Genomic DNA, 24893 nt, shown 5'->3' with positions numbered 1-24893 from the left:
CAAATATTTTCCACCATTTCTTATTGAAACCTTGCTTGGCAGAGATCTAGAGATCCTCTTTGACACTCAAGTCAACTTCTGAAGGAAATAAAATACCATAAACAGAGAAGGATGGAGTATTGATCTTTATGGTGATGAAAATTAGGATACCGAAATGCCAGATATACTGAAATGCCAAAATTTTGATTGACTTTAAAAAACTAATTCTAGGGCTTACGAACTTTTTATTTCCATCACATAAAAAGGTCAACAGAATTTAGCTGCTCTTCTAAAAGAAAAGACAAAAAATGTCAATGGGTCTTTCGTATCTCCCCAAGATTCAGCCTTTAAAAATATGCACCTTGTTTAATAATTATACACCTATATCATAGTTTATAAGTTGTTTGTAAGCTGACAGGCACAATTGGGTTTAAAGTTGATCTGTGTGTGTGTGCATGATTTTTCTGTGTGTCTTCTCTACTTTTTCTGCACCCAGAACTTGGTCCCTCTGAAGGTGGGACACAGGTCTACCCTTGCTGCAAGAAGCAGAGAGCGAGGAGCCAGATTTCCCACTGCTGCAGGAAGGAGGTTCCATGAAGTCACCACCAGCCCTTCCCTGGTGCAGCAACCAGTTGGATTTGCACAGCTTAAGGACAGATGAAAGGGGCAGATGGGCCATGGCTGTTTACCTAATCTGGCACTGCCTGCTTTGCCCATAGTTGGAGTGGTCCCTGCTACCAGATGGGGACTCCAGGTAGCTTGCTACTTCTTGCAGAAATTGCCTCAGAACTTCATGAAGAACAAAGACAAATAATCTAGTGCTGTACTACTTACATTGCAGTAGTTGGTAAGACTATAAAGAAACAATCTCAGAAGCTTCAGCTCAGGAAAGATCCAGAGAACACTGAGGTGATGGTAGGTTTTTATCCAAAAACAGTGTGAAGAGTGATGTGCTAGGGTGCACAGTTTGTTCAGAAAAGATCTATTTTTTCCATTTACGTTAAAAAAAAATCTGGAGAAAAAAACCCCAGAATCTTAATACTCCTTTAATAATCTGAACTTTGTTATGACAATAGAACAGCACGCAGATGATGGTACAAAGCTCTTAACAATGTCACGAAACTACCAGCGCAAAAAACGCCCAAGCAACTCTATTAACAAGAAGCACTATTCACTGCAATAGTTCCAGTAACACATTTACTGAATTGCATGCCTGCTAATTTTGAAAAACATTTCCATATGAGACGAGAATAAGACATGACATAAAGTACACAGTTTATACCAAAAAGAGAGGACTAGCTGCTTCTATGCTTGCCTGAAATTGTCTCAGCAAACAAAGCTCAGCAAGATGCTATAATGTCCTGAAGCAGGTTTTGGCTTACATAATGATATAAACTTATTTCTGAATTTTCCACTCTGTTTATGGTGTCACAGTAGCTAGTTACCTGCCTTCACAGACTCACTGGAATATCAAAACCTCTGGAGCCCGTCATCACTCTCTATCCCCCTTGGAAGTAACTGCCATGGGAGACTGCCACACATGCTTAGTAAGGAGCTTGTTGGGATCACATCACCCCAAAGTGATTAATCACCACTGTGTCTGCTTTCAGTCAAGACCCATTTTTCATGGTTAGGTATTTGTATTGGACATTTTTGACATATACCTAATGTTAGAGAATATAAAGTAAGCTTACTATAATTTCACCATGTCAGAGTCAAAAAGGGAGGAGGAAGAGGGAGAGCTTTCCCAGCTCATAGAAGTTATTAATTAGCTAGTCAAGGACTTTGTTCTAGCAAGAGACATTTGCATCTCCAAGGAGCTGAGGTAAAAATACTTATTTTAATTGAGAAGAATGATCAGATGGTTTCTTAGATAATGAAGCAAAAGAATAAGTTTCAGGAAGATTAGATTTATCAGGGCTTCCTAGAATATTTCAGAGAAATTTCTTATGAGACAAAACTTTGTCCAAAGGGAGTGAAAATATAAGTATACACCACTAGCTTGGTGTATACACACTAGGACTAGCTCACTCCTCAGGGTATGCTGCAGGCCTGCTCTGCTGGATATGCTCTGACCATGTTCCAGCTCTGTTTTGGGAGACCTGAGCACCATTCTGGTCCCCTTGGAAGCTGTGGGGATGTCCCCTTAGGCTCAGACAGATTACATTGTTTCTGAGGGCAGTACAGAAAAGGTCACCAAAAAGGCAATAGCATCACAGACGTTAGCATGCACATCTAGGACCATGTAAAACCACCAGATTTATGCCTCTCCTGAGAAAAAAATAAAATTAATTGGTGGGATAGAAAATACTGTTGGGGTGAGGAAAAGCCTGCTTCCTGAGAGCAGTCACCAGCCCCATTTTCCTTGTCTCCCAGGAGCAGAAGCAGCAGCATGCCCAAACCCCAGCAGTGTCTTGCTACCACTGCTCAGGCTCCACCTCACTTCCACAGTGGAAGAAACCAGGCTCCACTCGCCCAGCCTTAGGATGTCAAAATTAACATCTGCCTGCTCCACTAATGAGCCTTGAGCTGGTGATTGAAAATGTATCGGCATCCCTAGTTTCTCATTAAAAAGGCTGCTTTTGCAGATATTAAATGCCTTATGCAGCTATTGTCTGAATTTCCTTCAGTTCTGCATCGTGCTTTCAAACTGCAGCCAGTCTTCCAGGAGCAACATCACTAATTCTGCAGACAGGGTCCTTACTGCCCCTCCGTCCCTCCTCTGCTCATATAACCAAGGAGACTTTGCCTTCACCTTGAAAGAATATTAACCCCATTTTGTTTGGATTCAGGCAGGGCAATCATGCTTATTTTGGTAATTTATTGATATATCGCTTTCTTAAGTACCTCCTCAATCTGTGTGTGGATGTGTCCTATTTAAAAAGTCTTTTTGTATTTATTTTGTTCTGGTGAGGCTGATGCTGCCAATCCCTTCTACCAGAGCGACAAAGAAGCAGCTTGCAGAGGGCAGACCAAAGCAGTGCAAAGGCTCAGCAGCTTCAAAGTGGGGCTGGCTGGCTCCACAACATATATATGTCACAGAGATTGTTGAAGAGTCCATGAGAATAACAGCTCCAGCCACTGTAGTGCTGCTTGCTAACTACAGTATGGTCAAGAACTGCATCCCATCTAAACAAAAATACAACCATTTATAGTGGGGGCAAGAATATAAACTGTGTCAGGAATCCTCTTTATTTGTAGTTACATCAACAGCTAAGAGATAACATATCAGGAGACAGAGTTTGAGAATATGGTTCTTATGGTTAAGATCAATAAAGCATGTACACTGCAGATAGTGATGTCTGTGGAGATCTTTGTATCAGCTTCAATGCTTCCTCTGAGAGCTGAGAGGCGCTCCAGAACATCTCGGGAATCAAAAGCAGAGAAAAGGTAACAAAGCAGAGGGGAGGACAGAGATGGTTTAAAGCAATTAGGAACTTCCCCACTATTCAGGAACCTGACAAAAGTTTCTTGGAGCACAGCAAAACTCCCAGTAGGAACTGCTTTTTTCTAGCTGGGAAAGAATTTCTAAAAAGTTGAATAGCTCTCTAAAGGTGGCTTCACAAGGTCAGAGGAATAAGAGATATCTCTAAGGAGGGCCCTGATGTTCTGTCTTATCTTTACTTACCATACTTTGTGCTCAGGCAGTGTCTTCCCAAAACACTGCATGACAACCCCAGAAAAGCAGCTCTGAAGACTATAGGAAGGATGTGCTTTTGGAGCTCTACTGACACATGCTGAACTCAGCATCTGCAGGTAGCTTTTCCCCTCCTCCCACCCCCCCTCAGCTAATTATCCATGAATTCTAAATTTAATCACCATCAAATATTTTCATATTTTGATTAGCTCGCCCTCAAAATAATTTAAATTAAAAGTGAACATGTACCCCTGGGGCCTAAGCAGGTGTCCTCCTACAGAAATGGTTTAAGAATAACCTACCTTGCTGATTTAAGCTGACCCAGATGACTTTCTGCTGAAATAGGCACTCAGATTGTCTGTTCTGGCATCTTGACTTTAGGGAAGTCAACTTCTCCTGAGGGCAGTACTTCCTACAGTGCTTCAAAACGATCCCCAAGAGAGTTGCCTCACCGAGTGCTCTGACACAGGACATGGCCTTTCCACAAACAGCCACAGCTTAAGCAAAAAATCAGTTAAAAAAAAAATCAAGCAAACAAAAAACCCTGAAAAGTCTTGTGTCTAGATCCTGAAACACAGGACCTGAGGACCAGAAGAACACATTCAATTGGACAACCCAGTAACTCAAAATCTTTACTTGTAAAATACTTGGACTGAAAGGTGGGTTCCTCAAAAACAGTATTTTAATCTCTTTAAATGTTTTAAAGCTCTACTGTCTTTGTTAGGGGTGCTTTAAATATTATCAACTTATGCCATAAACTTGATTTGTTACAGTGGAAACAGACATGCTCTTGTTCCTTTAAATCAGAAACAGGATTTGGCCATTTATATTTCTATAAACATGATTCTATCGAGGAAATTGGTTATTAAATGGGTAACATTGATTGAGGATGCCAGTGGTTCTTTGTGGTTTGTGTTGGGTCATGTATCATATGGAGTTGATGTCCAGTTTCCAATCCACTTGACTGTTTTATGCACTTGCAGCACATTTGGATGTCAGACAGGGTGCCAGAGACTGTTTAGAAATAGTGGTGAAGAAGGTGTGTGAGGAACACTGCTCTCCCCCCCATTACCAGTCACACAAAGCAGCAGTCCAAGCTGCAATCCTCCACAAAGACTGAACAGGCCCTTTTCATCTTTCTTGAGTCCCCAGATGCTGTGGTTCAGATGATCACATTGCAGATCTGTGTTGCCCACCCCAGCACGTGCAATGCAAGTCATCCCCAAAGAGAAAGCATAACAGTATGTTCACCTCCTCGGTAGGCAGAGGCTGCAAGGGGAACACTACCTCTTTGCAGTGCTGAGCCACTAAGCTGTAGATCTCTGTAGCTGTGGTGATTATTTCTAAGGATTTCACAAAACAATATTTAAGAAGGGCAAACTTGTTGACAATACATTTAAACTCAGTAAACACAAACCAGAAAAATGGTAGCGTCTCCACTCAAAAAAAACCCCAAAAAAACATCACTGAGAATCACTGAGCTAGAACTCCTCTCAGAGCAGAAAAGCATTTCATTCTTTCATGACTTCAATTCAAAAAGAAGAAAAGGTATTGCAACTTTCCTGACACTATTGAACTTTCTGAACAAGCGATCAATAGGATTTCAGACAGCTTCCCTGCGAATCTGACGCCGCTGGGGAAGGGGGAAGAATTGCTGTTCCCACAGGCCTTTGACCCTACACTGAAGTTCAGGAGCACAAGGGCTGAGTTTGCTTTTCCCATTCCCAGAGGACTCTCTGCTCCAGCACAAGATGGTCCCTTTCTGTGCCCTGCTCCTCTGTAACCCCTCTGGCTCTCTGCAGGGGAGAGGTGAGTGTGCAATCAGGGAGCAAAGGGAAGCCTGGCCAGTTTGCAGCCTTTGTTCACAGCCTCATGGAGCAGAGAGGCCTTGCAGATACTGCTGACCTGGCTCTGTCAGTGTAGGAGAGCGGCAGTGATTGCAAAACCTTCTGTCCGTGCAGAACAGGGCACAAGGCTGTCATTGCAGACACCAAAATCACAGCAGTGTTGCTGCATAGCTCTGCTGTTGTTTGAAGTTCCATGCCTTTGACATTATGGTGCTACTACACATCCATTGCCCATCATTGAGGCCACATCTGGAAGATGACACTGACATAATGATACAATAGAACTTGAGAGATTAAACATTTATTTTAAAAATGTTTAATTTTTAAGCTACTCTGAGCAGATGACAGCGCATATGGATGTAAGGTAGACAGTTTCTTGAGGTATGAAAGATCTTTGGTGCCTCACTATTAGGTATATTAAAGCAGTATCTAAGATCTCCATTTAAGAGACATACATGCATAAGGAAAGAGACCTTTGCCAAATGAGCATATATGCAACAGAGACAGGACATTAAAAAATGTGCTGTTGCCTCTAATGCTTTAATCTCTTTCATCTTAGGAAAACTCACTCTTTACTCCAACGTTTTCATCACTAGTGCACTATTATCTTTCAGTGCTGTCTACAATATCTAGATGAGATTCCTCTTCCATACGAATTAATTTGTGCCTTTTGTACTCCTTTCAAAATCCTTTTAAGACAACCTCTAATCATTTTCTTGATCAAATGGCAAAACTGGTGTTTAACTCATCCTCTTACTGTCTTCCTCTTAGCAGCAGAATATTCTCACTTGATGTCTGTAACTTAATCTTCACACAGTTAACCTTCTCCCTCTGCAATTGCTCCTGTAGCAGAGCTCTGAAGGTGCTTATTCATCTTCTCCATGACCCAGCACTCAGCAAAAACTTTGCAGTCTTATTCCTTCTATGCTTTTTGACCATAAATAAGCCATACTGGTAAATAAAAAATAATCTATCATTTTTAGGTCAGTGACCAACAGATTTATTACCCATCCGTAGACGTGTCTCACTTAACTTAAACTAAACTAATAGTCTGCTTCACTGACATTTCCTCTTGGAGCTCTGACTTAAGACTTTAAGATTAAGTGCAAAATGTTCAAAGCCAAATCCTGTCTTTCTTCCCATTACCTTTAGCCTTACCACTGGAAAATACCACAAAGACTTATGATTGTGAATAATCTTAGATGTGACCTCCTTATCCATGTCTACCTTTCAATTCTCACTGCATAACACTTCTTCACAGCAGAAACTTACAACCACATCACTCACGATCTCATTACTTGCTTCCCACAATATTCATTTCTCTGGCTTTGACAAATACCATCTTGCCTTGCTTCTAGCCTGTCAGCAGCAAAGTTAGTTTTCTTAGCTCATTGTTTTGACTGTACCATTCTTCTCCTTGTATTCTGTAACAACAAACATAAGCTGCTCAGAGTGCTTTCAAGGCTTTTTGACTGATCCATCCTCTCCCATTTATTGTTTTATCATATTTAAAGGCCACATCCCTGTAATCAACCTTCCCGCAGATTCTCTCTCCTCCCCTACACCTAAATAGATCGATTTCAATTATCCATTGGTGACTGCAGCCAGATTGCTGGCAGCCAAAGTCAAGGCCCAGCTTGCTTCCTTGGTCTTTTTGGCAGGCTGAAGTGTGGAACCACTTTTTCCACCTGAACTACAAGCCACTTCATATGAGACTGGTCAAGCCAAAGGCTGCAATGAGGATTATTAATGAATGATGTGAATGCTTCAGTAGGTCAGTAACGGTACAAATTTGCTGACCTCAAAAAACCCCCAACAAAACCACCCCAAACCCAAACTACACATATTCCTAACATTTCCAGCTATGTTCATTGGCACAAATTCATTCCAGTCATTAGAATTTCACTCCTCTCCACTAGCTATCACTTTCCAGTATTTCCTGTGGTTTAAGCACATGGCATCTTTCCAGTGATACAAATCAAGCCTTCCATTGACTCTGTGGGAACAGCAGTTTCTCTAGCTGATAATCCCAAAACTAAAGGGTGAATGCAAACATGAGACAAAAAGTTAAAATAATCTTATTTTTAGGTGGAAAAAAATATAAGAAAATCAAGAGTCCAGCTGAAACAGAGTTATTTATTAATAGTTATGGTTTAGAACAAATTTGAAGGAAAGATTTAATTTAAGGACTGTATAAAGATAGAAAGAAAGGACGGGCTAGGGCTAAATGCAATCAAAGAAAGACCAGAAAAAAAGTAAACTGTAGGTACTGATACTGAAAAAAAACCCCAGCAAAATTATATAAGCCACCTGTTGCTTGCACCTACTCAGAGTTTGACTCATGGGCAGAGGTACATTCAGGCAAATGTTACTCTTTCCTCTCTGTATCATGTTCTTCTAAACACTATATATTTTTTGTCTTTCGTAGATCTTCTATAGTAGCTTTTGAGGGAAATGTAGCAGCTAGAAAAATCTGAGTGCTTTTAGCTGGTAGCACCAAAACAAGATGTTTTATTCACTGACAAATACTTCCTCTTTGGTTTATGCGCGTGTCTGCAGTCTGGCTGCAATATGTTGTTGTCCAAGTAGTTATTTTCAGATGACATCCTGAATGATTTTTAAACTCTCATTTATTCTTTTTTCTTTACCAAAAGATAGTATGTATCTTCTTTTTTATTTCTTTTAACCTCCATAATCTGCACAAATTGTTACCAGCACTGCTCTTCTATTGATGAAAAGGTAAGGCCCTCTTGACTTTTTCTGTGGCTCCAGGTTCATGAGTTTGGCTCGTTCCAAGAATGCACAGTGTGCACCCAGCTGACAACAGACATGTGGCCATGCAAGTTGTGTATTCAGGGGATCTAAGCATGATTCTGGCATAACACTGTGACATCCCTACTCACTGGAAAACAGGCACACCAGTTCAACATCTCGGTCAATGGCCCTTTGACCTTATACTGTTTTGGCCCTTAAAATCTCCACTTGAAATTCAGTCCTCAGATGGGGTAATCTCTGTGATAATGTACAGAAGAGGACATTTCAAAAGACTTTGCAGTGATAATAAATAAAGTGTAGGAGAGAAAGAAGACATACAGAGATCAAAACCAACATTATGACTTAGAGTATTCTCAGAGGTGAGAGAGAGAGATTGGGTGTTCAGTTAACCCCAAATGCACCTTTGCCCCAAAAGTCATGTCTGGTCTCATTTAAAAGCCATTAAGGAGCCCACCAGTCATACTTCCAGCATGTTATTGCTGGTCAGAGAATTTCACTAGTCATCACTGGTCCCAAGAAAAACTTTTTCTCTCCTAAGTCTTGTGATAAATTGCCACAGAACCTCTAGAGGGATTTATCCTACTGCTCTTTAGATAAGAGAAACATAATGTACTGTGTACCTCAGCAATTTTTAAAAGTGCCCAATGCCACAGTTTTCAGATTTGTAACTGGTTGGGGTAAGGAATGATTTGCTATATGTCAGAGAACCAGCCAGGTTTACTTCTCAACATGATTACTGATTAAAACTTACTTAAGAAACATAAGGTTTCAGTCATGAAATAAAGTCACAAAAGATAAAATTACAAGGGCATCATTAAGATTACATTTAACAAAATGTTCTCCCTGACTGAATTCAACAGCAGCTATGCTGTACTTCATTTTCTCTTAGGTTTAATTGAAAACTTACCTACTGCTATTGAGTTAAGATGGGATGATTTTGTCACGATGGCTCTTGCGTCTGCCACAGACCTTCTTTCCCACACTCACATCCCACACTTTGGATGCTCCCACTTGGACATGAGGAGCACAGGACAAAGGATGAGAACCCCTTTCCAACTCATCTCAAAGCAGAATGTCTCATCTCTGGAAGAAAGTTTTCCTCCTCTTTGCTTGTGAGTGATGCCACACAAAACTGAGGGACATGGAATTACTTTACTCTTTCCCCACCTCTTCTCCCAAAGTTTCCATGAAGATTTTCACTGTATCTCTCAATTAGCACATTCAGCCTGTATGTTTAACAACCATTTTAAAACACATGTAAGTCAATGAATGGAGGAAATATTTATAGATACTATTTATTTTCAGCTCTATTAGTCTTATTCTAAATGAATAAAAGTAGATAACAATTTCAGTAACACAGATCCAGCCTCATGCTTTAGGTTGCATGGATTTTCTTCTATCATATCTATTGTATTTGTATTGCTGGGTACAGTATGATGGTTAATACACAAATATACAAGAAAAGCAAGGATCAGTGGATGAAAAGGCTTCCTTCCTTAGATTACCCTGTTCAATAGGAGTACTCTCAGCAGATTCATGATTCACTAGGGGCTTAGACAAGCAGAGAAATCCCAGTGAACTTTCTTTACTTGCTGTCTAGACCAAGCAAAGAACTGCAGCAACTCAACACCCAAAGGAAAGTAGCATTTCCAAAGCTAGAGGGAACAGATAAGAGCTTTGTCAGGAAGAAAAAGGGAGTAATGACTCTTTCCTGGCTGAGTTGAGAATGAAGCAACTGCCGGGAGTGATGAGCATTTGCCTAACTCAGAACTGACTGCCGAGTGCAGGTCTGTGCCTGGAATACAAAAAAAACAAGTGGGACCTTGCACTTTTGGAGTTTGCCGAAAGGCAAGTGGATGCCAGCCCACAGCAGGGATAGTTATGAGTCTCCTGTCTGAAACATGTAGGGTAAGAAAGAGTGTTAAAACTAATCAAAGGGACTTGTAAGTGTGGAGATACTTACTGGCACTCTGCACACACGCCCTTATTTCATTCTGTTGTCTAATGTTGACACATATACATGAAAATACTTCTGTTAAAATTATTTTGACCTTTAGAGTTTAAAATGTAACTCTTGAATGGCAACACATTTTATCCCTCCATCTTTGACAGTTCCTCAAAATCAAGCTCCTGGCATACTTTAGGGATGATTTGAGAGCTTGTAACAAGAAAACACAGCTCAGAAAGCTTTGTAACATCCATCAAGGTAGAAGAGAGCATGCACAAACCGTGGGAGCTCTGAGAAGCAAGTGGCACTCACACCTGAAGATCAGGGGCATTGCTATGGAGTTGCAAGCTAGGGGACTAGTGGGCTGCTCTGCCTGGTAATGAAGTCAGGCTGAACTTTCCATCACTTTTTGAATTACAGATGGATATTTCTGCTCAGGTTTAGGGTTCTGATATCTTCTCTATTTTGCTGTTTCTCAGTCAGATTATAGGTAAATCACCAGCTACTCTCAGTAGCATTTTGCATTGTATCTTGAAACATGGAAAAAGGTAACTCAGGGCAGAGAAACTTGCTTTGAGGTACTGAGAAAAGGGATGTGAGTTCTGAACCTTTAGGACTGGCCTGCAACAGGCCAGAAAACAACATCATCTGATTAAAAATCTCAGCTGTCATCTTATATCACATTTTCTGGAACTGTGGGTGGGGTGGGAGGCTGCAACTCATCATTTTTGTTTCTGAAACACTAAGGGCCAAATCATGTGAATACTCTGATGAATTCATGCTCCTTTGGAAAACAGCTCTCCTAGCACTGACACAAACGTGTTCTTTAAAGTAGAGGATGATAATAATGCTTATTTTACCAAAAGAAGATTGGTATCATTGGCTTCCTTAACAGAGGAGATCTAAGGCACAGAGTTACTCAGGGACACTTAACAGCTCAAAACAAACTCAGTGTTTCTTCTTTTTCCATGTCTAGCTGATAGTCCCTCTTGGGCAGCAAACTGCTACACGGCCTCAGGGTAATCACGGCATGGGGCAGTGGCCATGACATGGGTGCTGTGGAGGGTGATGTGGCTTTGGTGCAGGGGAAGAGCACTGAAAAATACAGCTTGGGCAACCACTGGGGCTAGTGGAGAGTTGGGGCCCCTTGGGAAGGAGAAGAGTAGCAACACAGGGGGAGCAGAACAAAAGTTATTTTCCCTGGGATAGGAGGTCTCAGCAGGTATGATGAGAGATTGCCTCACACTGAATTTGAGCATTTCAAGGAAGAATGAAATTCATTTAATACCTTCTCACATGAAGTGAGGATGGGAAAGTGAGCTGTTAGGCTGCTCATCGAGGTCAAGCAACATAAAAGGATTTATCTATCTATTGTTTCTTTTGATCATAACATCGTGAAGTGTTCAGACACTCAAACACAAGGCTTGCTTGTACTAAACATCAGCTGTCCTTCAGATAGGCCCTGTGCCCTGCCTCTGCCAGATGCTAATCAAATGAAGGAAAAAGCATTTTTCTCTATCTTTCTTGTTCCTGGGCTGCTCGCAAAGTCCTTTTCCAAAGCCTCGTGACTCTCTCTCGAGAAACGGGAGCTGGTTGTACCTCTTCCCCAGGAGCAGCGGGAGCCATCTCAGGCATTCCCACTGATGGGCTGCTGTGGCAGCGCCCTCAGTCCCAGTCCTGCTCCTGGCAGCATCTCACAGCCCTTCCGAGCCTAGTGTGGGGCTGCCTGGTTCTGTGGACCAGCTCCTGAACTCCACAGTCCCAGAGCAGTCTTGCCAGCCCCTCCATGGTGTGCAATGTGCAGCCCAAGAGCAGCTGACTGGAGGCTATGGCTGCTTTTACCCCTGAATGCCCAGAGCTTTCTGGACAGAGAGCTGACTGATTTACAGATGTAATATCACTGTCTACTGGCAGCCAGGGGTCTAAAATCCTTCCCAAAGAGTGATGGTTGGTCACTAATGGAGCCCACGCTCCCTCAGTCAAAGCGAGTGGTATATCCTCCACTGCCTCCAGCAGCCTTTTATGCAGTAGATGAAAGTAAAATTGCAGTAATTTCAGATATTAAAGGAAATAAATACACGCCAACATGAACTCCACAGCAGTACTGAACAACTGCACTTCTTTACTAATACAGTGGGTCAGACAATACGAAGTTTTGAGCTAAATGAGACTTTAGCCCTGCAAGTTTTCCTTGGGACTTAGGAAGTATTCATGTTGATAAATGCAGGTCCCTCAAATAAGGAGCTGCTGCCACAATAAGGGAATCTCTTAGAGAAGATGTAATTTTCCTTGCCAGTATTGAAACTCCTTTGTGTTATTCCTTTCTCATAATTTTCAGTTTCGTAAGTCTTTTTTTTACTAATACATAAGACATTTGGACAGGGAAGGACACAAATCTTGGGTTTGAAAAAAATAGCTTCAAAAACGTCAACTTTTCAAACAACTGAAAACAACACTTAGGATTACTTTAAAAGCATTAAAAATCTCCACTTTTTTTCTTATAAAACTATATGCAGCTAAACAAACACCAGTGTTGCTCCTCTGCTTAGGAACAGCTGCTTCATTAAACACCAGGGGAAACACTGCATCATTCTTTCTACTGCCTTTTTAATAACAGGTCTGAATTCTTATCTTTTAAGCACGAGTATTGCCTCCAGCCAGTTCAAGGATTTAACCCACATATATTACTCAGGCAAAAGTCGCATATGTAAAGGAAGTCGAAAGAATGTGAAGAACCTCCTTCTATTAAATGAACTAGTAACCATGCAGCTTGGAAAAAGCCTGGAGGAATCCCTTTAGGATCTTACCCTAAGCCTGATTAAAGGAACTCAATTATATCTGCTGACAAACCTCTCAGAATATTTTGTGAACTGTAACTGAAGTGTGACTGAAACTTGTCATTCAGGCAGAAATCAATTCACTGTTCCTACAGCAAAATGTAAAACTCCCAGTACTAGTAACTTTTATTTAATTGAAATAAATAACTGCAATTTTAAAGACTAGGTGGGCAAGAGTATCCTGCAGGGTGTTGACAGCCAACTTCTTTCTGTGGAAGCTGAGTTACAGTAGTGACAATTTATGAACTAGTGAGAAGGTCTGTTATTTAATTAAAAACAGAAGAGATAAAATCCTTCCTTCATAAATGAAAGCTAATGCCCTCTAATTGTGTATAGCTGAGGAAGAATACAGAGGAGCATGTGTGAGCCTTCTTTCCTTACAATACCCTGGAGTCTCCAGTTCTGGGAAATTGCACAATAACTACTATTTTTTTTTTTTTTTAATATTTCATTCTTGTGTATGTGTAGAGATCCACTTTATAATCCAGAGTATCAGGAACTGGGACCCGGATTTTCAAAGCAGTCTACCAGCTCCAGAAAACTCATTCATTGGATGCCCACTCTGCAGAACCTAAGCTGATGTTTCAATGCAACCATCCTTGTACCATCCAGTGTCCATTTTTTGGCTGCAACTTAACATATAATAGAGGAGTAATGGCTGGAAAATTGTCAGAGTAGTCAAGTGTCTTAATTCCTCTCGACCTAATGCAGAAGCAGGGCAGGATGGGCTGGGGAATCAGCATTCATCAGTACAACTCAAGACAAGAAAAGCATCAGAAACGCTTCCTTCCTTGGGATTTTCAGACAGAGTGGAATCAGACCAAACAGAATTGCATTTGGAAATGTGTTGTTTCCTATAATAATGATAGTACTCTGAAAGTGCTTTCCCTTGCTGTGCTGTTGAGTTGTCCTTGCATGGCATGAAGAGGAAGCCTCAAGCACCATCTCAGCTATCTTGGCAGCTGGAATATGAGATTCCTTGTGTTCAGATGAGGCTCCAGACACACCCTAAAGATACTCTCTGTTTTCCTGAATGTTTTCTGTTCTACTGTAACATTTTTGAGGCAAATTGACCTTCTTGTAGCATGCAGGCTACAGAACAGGAATTTACAAGTTGAAGCAATGCTGTCTTCTGCTTTGTTTTCTATATGCAATCTTTTGTTTGCTCTTTTGACTGCAGTTGTTTTCACGGGGAAGTGTTCCTAGCGTGTCTAAAAAAGTCTTCATGATTTCATTGTGCATTTATAAGTGGAATTTTTTTCCCCATATTTCATTATTTTTTGCCCTTCTCAGCATCACTTGCCTTTGTTCACTGATTTTCCAAGCCTCTCTAGTGAAAATGTTGAATATTCTATGTCTCATATACATCTGTGGGACTTGGCTGCTGTCCAAGAGGAGGACAGTGTTTCTCCTGAAGGTTCCTGTGAGGCCCCAGATCACACACTTGAGATCATCTGTTCTCTTATTTGAAAGCAAGGAGGTTATTGGTTTCTTGTTTTAGTTGCATGTAAATATACTGCTCTGAAGGATATTTAAGTATGTGAGTACATTACCCAGGCACCCGTACTTGACCACTGCCTTACTGGCAATCTCATAAGAAACTAAGGATGGTTCCTCCTAAAATTTTAGCCAAAGCACAAGTATATATAAATGAAAGAGACCAATTAACTTATCATGATGACTCCTTCAATCGTCTTTTCCATTAGTGTGGATCAAAGTACAGAACCTTGTACAAAGGCTCTTCAGAACTAGCTGTCTGATATGTAAGATCTAAACCTGGGAGATGAAAAATCTGGTTCTGACCTGACACTCAAAGATCATTATTCTTCAAGGTCCCGAAACAGAGAATAGCCCTGAAATACGCATTTGTGAGCTGCTGAAGATTGCTTAGTGGCCATTTAAATAATCACCTATGGTGTCTATACATTCATTCATCATGAAGACTTCACAAGAGATTTTTTTTATGCTCTTGCTATATTTTGGTAGGTAGTTTCTGACATCCTAATTAATTCAAATTAAATTAGACATTTCGTCTTCTGACATCTGGAACAGTGGCTGCCAGCTATTTTCCTTCTATTTTTTTCCTGAGAGAGAGAAAATCTTAGGTTGCATGTTAAAAAGCTCATCTGCAAGCCTACAAAGGAGCACATGGACAATGGCAGATGAGGCAAGCCAAATAATACCCTCCCTCAGCTCCTCCCAGACCCATTATGGAGGGGCCAAAGGGCCATCAAAGGCCCATCTCCACAAGCCCAGAAAAGCACAAAGGCACAGTGGCAGGTGGTTCTGGGGGACACAAGCCCCTGTGTCCAGACATAAAACCCATAACAAGGAGTCAACACAACAGGAGCACTTTTAAGACCAGGGGAGATCATTACCAATGGATATGGGATGCATTATGAGATGCAAAGGAAGAGCATTTGGGGATAACACAAAATTTAGAATGCGATGTTTGGCACTGAAACCAAAGCTGAGGAATGGAAGGGATCAAGACAATTTGCAGAGGAACAAGTTTAGGAACAAATGACACGATGAGTGATAAAAGGATAAAAGGGACTGGCCCTGTGTAAAGGAGGGCTGCTTGGTATCAATTGCCTGGTCACCTCCTGTGTCTCTGTCTTGTGTCCATATGCATGGCTGGAGGTCTAAAAGCCAGTAACTGCGGTGGGCTCATGGGTGGGAGGAGTTGCACGTCTGCAGTGCAAAAACTGGTGAGGCCAACATGAGTTGCGTGATCACTTGCAAAAATTGAGTCAGAGTATCCAGAGAGTGGGTGAAGTGCCCTGGGAGCCAGGTGCATGTGTGTGTGTGCTACTGTGACACCCCTACTGGGTGTATGTGCACATGTGCATGAATGTGTGCCATGTGTGTGTATGTGCGATGACCTGTACCAGCAGCTGCAGTGCGACTGCAGCACTGGGGACTTGTATGTCCAGGTGAAAACACTGGACACTGGGATTTGGTATTTGAGCCCAGCTGCTAGAGGGATCCACCATATACATATACATAGACAGATACATGTAATTATTACTAGTGGACCTCCAACCCGACTAGCCAGAGAGGTGAGGACCATGAGGCCATCGGTACTGTTTGTGCTTGTGTGAGCACTGAGCGCCTCTGTCTGTGCTGTGTGTAGCTTGCAATGAGTATGTGTACATATATATGTGTGTGTGTTTTGCACATACATACATGTCTGCTTGTAGCTGGGGAAACAGACTCAGCCTCACTACTGATTGGACCTGGGGCACAGAGCTGTGCAGCCTCACCTCTACAAGGCTACTGGATTTGGCTCCCCTAACACTGTTCTCCCAGTAGCCTGATCCATGGCCACACAGCTCCCATGTCAGAGCTGCTCTGAGCCAGGGTCACACAGGCCCAGGGGAGACAGAATGTGTGTTCCTTCACCATCTCTCACCTATATATTACCCCTTTGAATCTTTCTGGACCCAGCTAAATGCAGAGTTTTGGTATGTCCCTTGTGTGTCAGAGAGACCTGTCTCAGTATGAACTTAGCGCTGATGTTTTATCTGCTGCCCAAACACCTGGCTGTTCTCTATGTCTGCACTGGTTTATGGTCCTACTTCCATCATATCTGCATCTTCCAAATCTACCTTAGATTCTTCTAGGAACCAAGTTCAGGGAAGAACAGCCTTCTCCTGAAGATAGGAACAAGGAACCTTGCTTGCTTTTGCACTAATTCTCTTAAATGTACTTATCCCAATATTCCTTTTGAAAACAGTGTTTCTCATCTTTTCAGAGACTGGATATTAGAGGGCTGAGTCCAAATGAGATTTATGTTCTAAACACAACACACAGGTAGCAAAGGGCATGAATTGAAATTTTAAATCTACAGGAAAAAGAGTGGATGAGCTTGGGAAGCGCATGCCTTAATATAAAAGCGGACATGAATGTATTAAAAAATGTTAATTTGAACATATTTGGGAATACCAAGATTTTTAGAAATGGTGTTATACAAGTAATATTAGGAAAGTGGGACCCCTGAGGTATCCAGATGGAAGAAAACTTCTTATTTCATTTTCACTTTTCTGAATTCTGGAAGTGTATTTATTCTTTTTTGCCCCATTCAGCTCTAAACATGTTCCTGAAATCTGATATAACATCATCAATACCTAAATTTTCCAGATCTTATTTTTTCCTTTTGGTCTTATTTTTGTCTTGGTTCTGCACAGGGAAATACCAAAAAGGGGTTGTTTTACATAATCATCCTTTGCTCATGTCTTTCCTGTTTTTCTAAGGCCATTCAGCCTAAAAGACAGAACATATGATTACTCAGTGAAAGCCCTGTAGCAATGAACTCCAACTGTTTGTAGCCTTCAAAGTATTATTTGTATAAAGGCAATAAAAAAGTCTTGTTCCTTTATAAGGATGACTGCAAGTAGTTTGATCTCTGAAAAGAATAGCAAAGATTTTCTCTCTCCAGCTCTTGAAAATGACCCAGTATGAGATTTTGATCTCTATATTGTAAATTTGATATCCTGGATCTCCTCCTCACCTCACCTATTGAGTTGCCTGCTGTATTACATCTTTCAAGCTTAACACATGATTGATTAAAAAGCCTCATTTTCTGCTTGCTTCTCTGTCTGATTATTCTGTGCTTAAATGTTTCAAGCTCATTATCAGCCAGACTCACTGCTGTAGGACAGCTCACTTAAGCTGCTTCTGTGTTTCAGGTACTAACTGCTGGCATGTAAAAACTCTTAATACAAATCACTAATCCTTGTGTACTGACATAGAGAGGGTTTTTAAGGATATCTCAAATACATTTGGTTCCTCTAAAGACAAAAGGGTTCCCAACACACGAAAACGAGTTGGCATCTACTTCATTCCATAAATGCACACCTGTAATCTTCTTACATGTCTCTAGGCATGGTTCTCCTCTCTGAAACTGCCTGCTCACCTGTCTGCTGGGGTCATGAGATGCAGGGGTAGTAAACCTGGGTTTTTTGCTTATACCCTGGTAAAGGCTTGGAGATTTTGGATGACTTCCTCGAAGTCTTTCTGTGGTACAGCCTCTGTTTGGTGGAGAAACCTGTTCTTCAATCTCTGCTACATTTCAATTTGAATGGAATTTTACTGTTTGCCTGCAGAATTGCTCTCAGCCACCCTACTCAACCTGATTTGCTGCTACAAACCACAATGCTTGTTCTCCAATGTTACTACAACTTGTCATTTTCGCTTTACTTCCAGAAAGAAGAGCTTTAGACTGAACTGGATTTTCATGTAAAAGTGCTTACTTCTAACAATATCCAGTCCTTTCTGGCCAAGGGAACAGAGGAGCAGCATTTTAAAGTCAGAAAGCACTTGGGGTGTTCTCCTGATGGAATGTAGATTGGCTTTTTGCAGGCAGGGGCAATGGAATGTAGATTGGCTTTTTGGGCAGGGGCTGCTTCAAATAGAGTCATCCCTACTCTACATGGCCCTGCTGGAGCCTGAAGGCTAGGCCAGCTTCCTCAAATGCTCTGGCAAGGAATATGGTGTAAATGTCTAGACAATTAGCTGAGATCCCTTTTATCACATGGAGACGTGGCACATTAGTCAAGGCATTTTATTCTTCCTCTTCATGCAGAAAAGGCAGAACTTTTTTGGCTACTGCATGGCCATATGAAGGTTAATTGCAAGGGATTTCCCCTCTCAATTTCTATACTCTGCGTCTGTGTTTTATTAATTGGAAAAGTAAGAAATGCCTCTTAAATAAAACTGAGAAATACTAGGGAAATAGTGCAGCTTTGGGGCTGCCAACAGCTGTTCACACAATGGCAATGACTGTTGAACTGCCACGTATCTCACAGCACTTGGAGTCAGCAACACTGTCACACACATATCCCTTACCATGAAATGCAGGAAATATAAGGTTTGCAAGCGTGTGTTCAACTTCAAACCTCAGTGCCCAGCAGAGATTTGTATCAAAAGCATCATTTGAGTGTCTGAACCCAAGACAAGAAATAGATAAAAGAAAGGCATGCTGCTTCTGTAATGAAAGACTGGAACAGCATGGGCTAGGCACCTTTGGAGTTTACCTGCAGAGTCACGAAGAGGCTCCCGTGAGAAAACACCCAGAGGCAGGATTCACTGAGCCATTTCCACAGGAATACAGATATAGGGTGGACAGAAAGGACAGCCTCTCCTACGAAAAATTTCAGATGTGCCATCCTCACAGAGGCAGAGTGCAGTGATCAGGCACAGCAAGGGAGCAGAGAAGCAGCACAGCAACATTCTCAGACCTCTTCAGAGAGAGTCAAAACTTTATCACCACATCTCTGAGCATCTTCTAAAATCTAGGTTCAACCAGGACACTCTGCCAGTCACAGAGATGCTAAGCTCACACAGGACACTCTTCCCACCCTAAAGCACTCTACATGAATCTTGGAACATGCTTTACATATTTATATTTTCCGGCACTGAGCAATGTTTGCCCTACATTTCTTCTCTTTCACTGCGAACATGTCCTCATGCATGTCCTCACTGCACCTATCCCCCTGTGTGAATGGTTTTCTGAAGTAGATGCTGCTGCTCCAGTAGCACAAGGCCTTTAACTACCAGGTACCTCAGCAGGGCTCGAGTCAGCCTCCACTCCTCTGTCCCCAGGTCACTCAGGGCAGCTTCCACACTGTCTGTCTTCCCAAGAGCTAGTGTGGCTATCTAAATGTCTGCTTGTGCAGAAAGTTCAGAGCCTCAACATAAACTTACAAGGATATTTTCCTGATGAATTAGCTTCTCAGCAAAATCCTCACATCACAACAGGGAGCTGGGAGCACTTGCTGCCGGTGAAGATGAAGGTATATTCTGCACATGCTGAAGATGAAGGTATATTCCAACAGTGTGAGGAACACGAAGTCCAACTCCTGAACCTCCCTGTTTTCCACACCCCCTAACTCTGTAAAACTGACAGAAAACTCAGCTCTCTGGAAATGCTGAAAATACTCACTTTAAATCTCATTTTCCATTTTTCACACATGTAAGAAGCTTAGTAAGAAAGAATTTGAGGTAAACAAAATTCATTCTACAAGATCAGAAAATGACAAATCAGAATTGGTTAAGCATTGTTTTATGTTATCTTCCTTGCTTTTTATCCACACCCTCTATGCAAAAAACCCTTACATTTAAAATTATTGTAGGCATTTTAATCAAGTAAGATAAAACTTTAGAAAATTCCTCTTATCACATTTGTCTGTAATAATTTAAGAGGGTATTTTCTAGAAGCATAGTATAGCAGTTCTCTTTTTGAGAGGTATGGAATTTTAAGGCAATTCTTTTGGATTTCTTCAAATTACTGAATACGTTTATTTTCCACTGCTTTAATTTGTATCTTACAGACGTCTGCCTATGAGCAGCAGAAGCACAGAGGGTCACGTACTTTCTTTACCATCCAGTTAAGTAAGCGAGTCCTTATTACTTGAATAACTCTGAAGAAGAGCAGAGAGATAAATCATGTAAGATTTTTCCAGTCTTTTAACAGGCCCCATCTAGAATACCTACACGCATCCTTAAAAGAACATTGACTACAGTGTCTACTAAATGCTAAAGTAAGTTTTGTTTGCTTTTAAAGAAGTAATAAAAATATTTGGGAAAAACTCTAAGCATCTATTCTGACATTACATGAAAATAGTAAGAATTATGCCTACCAGAACTAGCTACAATGAAAGTAAAGCTGACTGTTTAAAAACTAACAACCAATTGAAGCTTGTAATTTCAACCTTCATTAAGTGCTTTCTTGAGTGACTCATCAAATCAGTGTTACCTAAAAAGTCAATACTGAGAAAGCAGGTAAACCAATAAATACTCCTTTCAGTCACAAAATTGTTACCACTCTTGAGAACACAGTCAAGCGTTTTATTGTTTATACTCATTTTCATTTACACATAAGAGGAACAATCAATGCAGTTCTATCACAGCAGGTGGACCATATCCTGAAACTCTGCTGAACACGCGTAGACCTGTCTTAAGGTCCAACCAGGAGAAAAAAAGAGAAAAAAACAAAACAAAACAAGAAGAAACTAAAAAAACATAGGGGGGAAGTAGGGAGGCAAGAAATTTCACTAACATCAGTTAATTCATGATTCATGGGTATTTATTTTGCAGGTGAAATAGCTCTTCTGAAAGAGCGAACTGCTTCACTTCTTTACAAAATACACTAAATAATGTTAAGTACTTAGAGAATTCTAAATTTCGCAGTGGTTCATGCGGTAAGGGTGTGCAACTGACACAAAATGGAAAACATGGTTACAACATCAAACTGCTACTTCTATTCCCAGCTGGTTTATGGAAAAGGTCATTGGACTTCTTGATTTCTGCCCTTATGGAGTAAAAGCAAGAAGTATTTACTTTCTAAAGGCAACTATGAGGACAGACTACAGATATGCAGTGCAGTTGAACAGGTCTACAACTCTTGTTTCTAGAGCATTTGCTATTGTTTTGAAATACAAATATAAAACTTTTGCACACTGTCACTTCTCACGGATGTTCAGCTGGAGAAGTCATTTACAGAATTTACTGCGATGCTCCTATTTTAAACATGATTTTTTTTCTCCTCTTGGCCTTATGAGTGAAGGGAGCAACTCTTTCCACTGAAAGAAAGAAATTACAGGTGTGCAGAAGTACAACTATGCTACCAACATAGACAGAGACAACTGTGCTCTTGTGCACACCCCTACAACCGGCCAGAGAACAAATTAAGAAGTTAAGCCTGCAAAATAAATGGAGTTTACTCTCAAACTTTTTTTCTTCATTCCAGATGAATTATAGACCTTGATTCGAGGCTGCCCTCTTTTTTTTTTGCAACTGATCTGCGTGCCTATTGGAACAGCATCTCTGCCAGAGTCATTACACTGAAACGCAGAGCTGAGCAGTTTGGTGGCAGAATGTATTGACGTTTTTGCAGCATCATGAGTCTGGCAACTGGGCTTGGGGAAGTTTCAAGCAGTGGGTCTTTACAATAGCAACTTGATTCTGCAGACAAAAAGCAAAAGATTGGCAGAATTATTAAAGTATCACAATAAAGGCATGAATGCATTCTGCAGAACGTGGCGCTGAGTTCAGCGATGAGCTGGCAGCCACTGCTGTCAAGAAGCGCGGAAAGGCAAAGCGCTTCCGCGTGTGAAGAGACGACACACCAAGGTGTCGAGTCTCCCACGGTGGCTAAAGGGCAGCTTTCCCCTCGGGACGCCTGCTCGCAGCCGGCTCCGCTCCCGCAGGAGAGCCGGCGCCGTGAGAAGGCCAGAAAGAAGTAGGGCTGGACTTTGTCAGCAGCCTTCATCTGGGGCCTGTCCTACCTCCCTTCCTCGCAAAAAAAACCAAACAACCAAAACCAAAACACAAAATGCCACTGGTACTGGGGTTGCATCGACTCCCTTCCAAGGGGGCTGTACGCCCAGCTGCCCAGCGGTGCCTGCAGCTGCCAGCGGGGGCCGGGAGGAGGCACCGGGGAAGCCGCCGCGGGCGGGGGGACCGGCCCGGCCCCGGCGCTCTCCGGGGAGCTCGGCTGCGGGCTTGGAAAGCAAGTGTCGTTTAGCACTAATTGGCCGAAACACGGGTATTTTAATACGAAATGGCGGCAGATTGGTTTAATCGGTGGAATAAAAAGCAGATTGCCGTGAGTCACTCCCCGCGAGCTGGGAGGAGGGGGGGTGGGGGGGGGAGAGACGGACGGGACACACGACGCGCGCACACACACCGTGAAATGTCAGAAGCGTGGAGCATCCCCAGTGCTCGCCGCCACTTGCGAAGGGTCTGAACACCAGCTGTTTGTGGGCTCGCCTCCCCCCGGCCCCATTTCCGATCCCCCGCCTCCCCCCGGCGCGTCGCGCCCCGAGTACCGCGGCTCTCCGGGCAGGGCGGGGTGCGCGGACCTACCTGTGGCGCCGGGCGCGGGCGTGCATGGGGACTGCCCCGGGGAACACATCGCATTCAACATTTCAGCCTGTGCATCGGAAACGTATGAGTTTGTGGAAAGCTTGTTTGAAGTCTTCGTTAGACATAGTATAGATGACGGGGTTGATGAGGGAGTTGAGATATCCAAGCCACGTGAAAAAGTCAAAGATGGCCATGTGGAACCAGCAAGCGTCCTTGCAAATAGGCAATACCAGGCTGATGATGAAAAAGGGCAGCCAACACACGATGAAGGCTCCTAAAATAATCCCTAAAGTCTTTGTAGCTTTCCGCTCTCTAGCGGCCGTCAGCTTCTTTTTCTCCAGCAGGGCGTCCGAGACCTTCACCTTCACCTGGTTCATGTACACGGGCGAGCCCGTTTCGCTGGATCCCTCGGGAGCCTTGGAGTTTATGGACGTGACGGAAGAGGTCGACCCGGGGGAGTCCGTAATTAACTGTGCCCGCGTTAGTCTTTTACCTGCTTTCTTTGGCGTCTGCTTCAAAATCCGCGACCTGGCTTCCACGTAGATCCTCCCGTAGAGGGCTATCAGCAGCAGGGTGGGGAAGTAGAAGGCTCCTACTGTGGAGTACACGGTATACAGGACGTGGTCCGTGTTCACCACACAGCGAGATACTTCCTCGGCCTTCGCCTGCCGCCAAAACAAAGGGGGCATGGAGATGCAGATGGAGAAGATCCATACCAGTGCGATCATGCCCGCTGCCCGCTTGGGAGTCCGTTTTGTGGAGTACTCGACGGCGTCGGTGATCGCCCAGTAGCGGTCCAGGGCGATGAGACAGAGGTGCAGGATGGACGCCGTGCAACAGGTGATGTCCGAGGACAGCCAGATATCGCAGACGATCTGACCCAGCGTCCACTTGCCGGTCACAGTGTACATGGTGCTGATGGGCATGACAAGGATGGAGACGAGAAGGTCGGTGACGGCCAACGAGGCGATCAGATAGTTGGCCGGCGTGTGGAGTTTCCTCGTCTGGTAGACCGTGGCGATGACAAAGGCGTTGGAAAGCACCGTGGCCAGGGTGACCAGCGCCAGGACGACGGCGAGCACGATCTTCCCGGAGAGGGGGGTGGCATCTTGGTAAATCACTTCCTCGGCGCTACAGTTTCGGTAAGAGTCGTTGGCGGAGCCCAACTGCGCCCGGCAGGGGCCGGCCGGCTCCATCCCTCCGCGGCCGCCGCCCCCGCAGACGGCGGGGCTCGGCGCGGCACGGCGGGGCCGCTACCCCGGCAGGACCCCGTCGGCGCCGGGGGAGGGCTGCAGCATCGCCGCGCCGGCACCACCTCCCGCCCGCCTGCCCGCCCTTCCGGGAGCTCCGAGCGGGCTCCGCGGAGCCTCACTCCCCACAGGCGAGGGAGCAGGGCAAAGCGGGGGCCAGGCGCGCCCGCTCGCCCCGGCAGCTCATCGCCCCGCCGCCTGCCCGCGGAGCGCGGCGAGCCCCGGACATGGGGCTCCCGCCCCGGCCGCCCCTAAGCGCAGCCCGGCCGCCCGCGGCTCCACACCGTGTCTCGACGGGCGCGGTGGCAGCGCCGCATGCCCGCGGGCGGCGGCCTCGCCCCCCCGGCTGCGGGCGCGACGGCGGGGGCTGTGAGGGCAGCGGAGCCGCCCCGCCGGGCCGTGCCTTCACACGCAGCCCGCCGCAGCAAGTTTGCAGCAGCCGCCGCCGCGGGTGCAGAAGGAGGAGGAGGGTCCGCGGGAGGCAGGGGGGGAGACCACCTCCCATTGCGCCCGGCCGCGGGCCATGCTGTCGGGGCCCGGCCTCCGCCCAGCGCCGGCAGCCGCGGGCAGGGACCGGTGCGAGTGAGCGGCGAGCAGCCGCCGCCCCTTATATAGCGGGCGGCGCGGCGCGGCTCCGCCGGCACCGAGCAACCGGTGCCGCTCTCGGGCGGGTTGCCCGCCCGCCTGCCCGCGGAGGAGGAGCCGCCGCCGCCTCCCTCGGCCCTCCCTCCCGCACCCACGAGCCGTCCG

At 44.0% G+C, this 24893-nt stretch overlaps 1 protein-coding gene across 1 annotated transcript; it reads right to left on the bottom strand.

Annotated features, from left to right (window-relative positions):
• Positions 1-20851: 20851 nt before the first annotated feature.
• Positions 20852-24396, bottom strand: HTR1B (5-hydroxytryptamine receptor 1B). Its single transcript, XM_010405144.3, has 2 exons — positions 22894-24396; positions 20852-21990 (listed from the first exon to the last, which is right to left on the bottom strand). Exon 1 carries the CDS (start codon positions 24087-24089, stop codon positions 22956-22958), a length of 1134 nt encoding a protein of 377 aa, XP_010403446.1. The 5' UTR covers positions 24090-24396; the 3' UTR covers positions 20852-21990; positions 22894-22955.
• Between the last annotated feature and the right edge of the window lie 497 nt (positions 24397-24893).

Source organism: Corvus cornix, chromosome 3 (assembly GCF_000738735.6).
Source record: "Corvus cornix cornix isolate S_Up_H32 chromosome 3, ASM73873v5, whole genome shotgun sequence".
NCBI lineage: Eukaryota > Metazoa > Chordata > Aves > Passeriformes > Corvidae > Corvus > Corvus cornix.
Note: the sequence above shows the minus strand (reverse complement) of the source record. Positions and strands in the feature narration are given on the sequence as shown.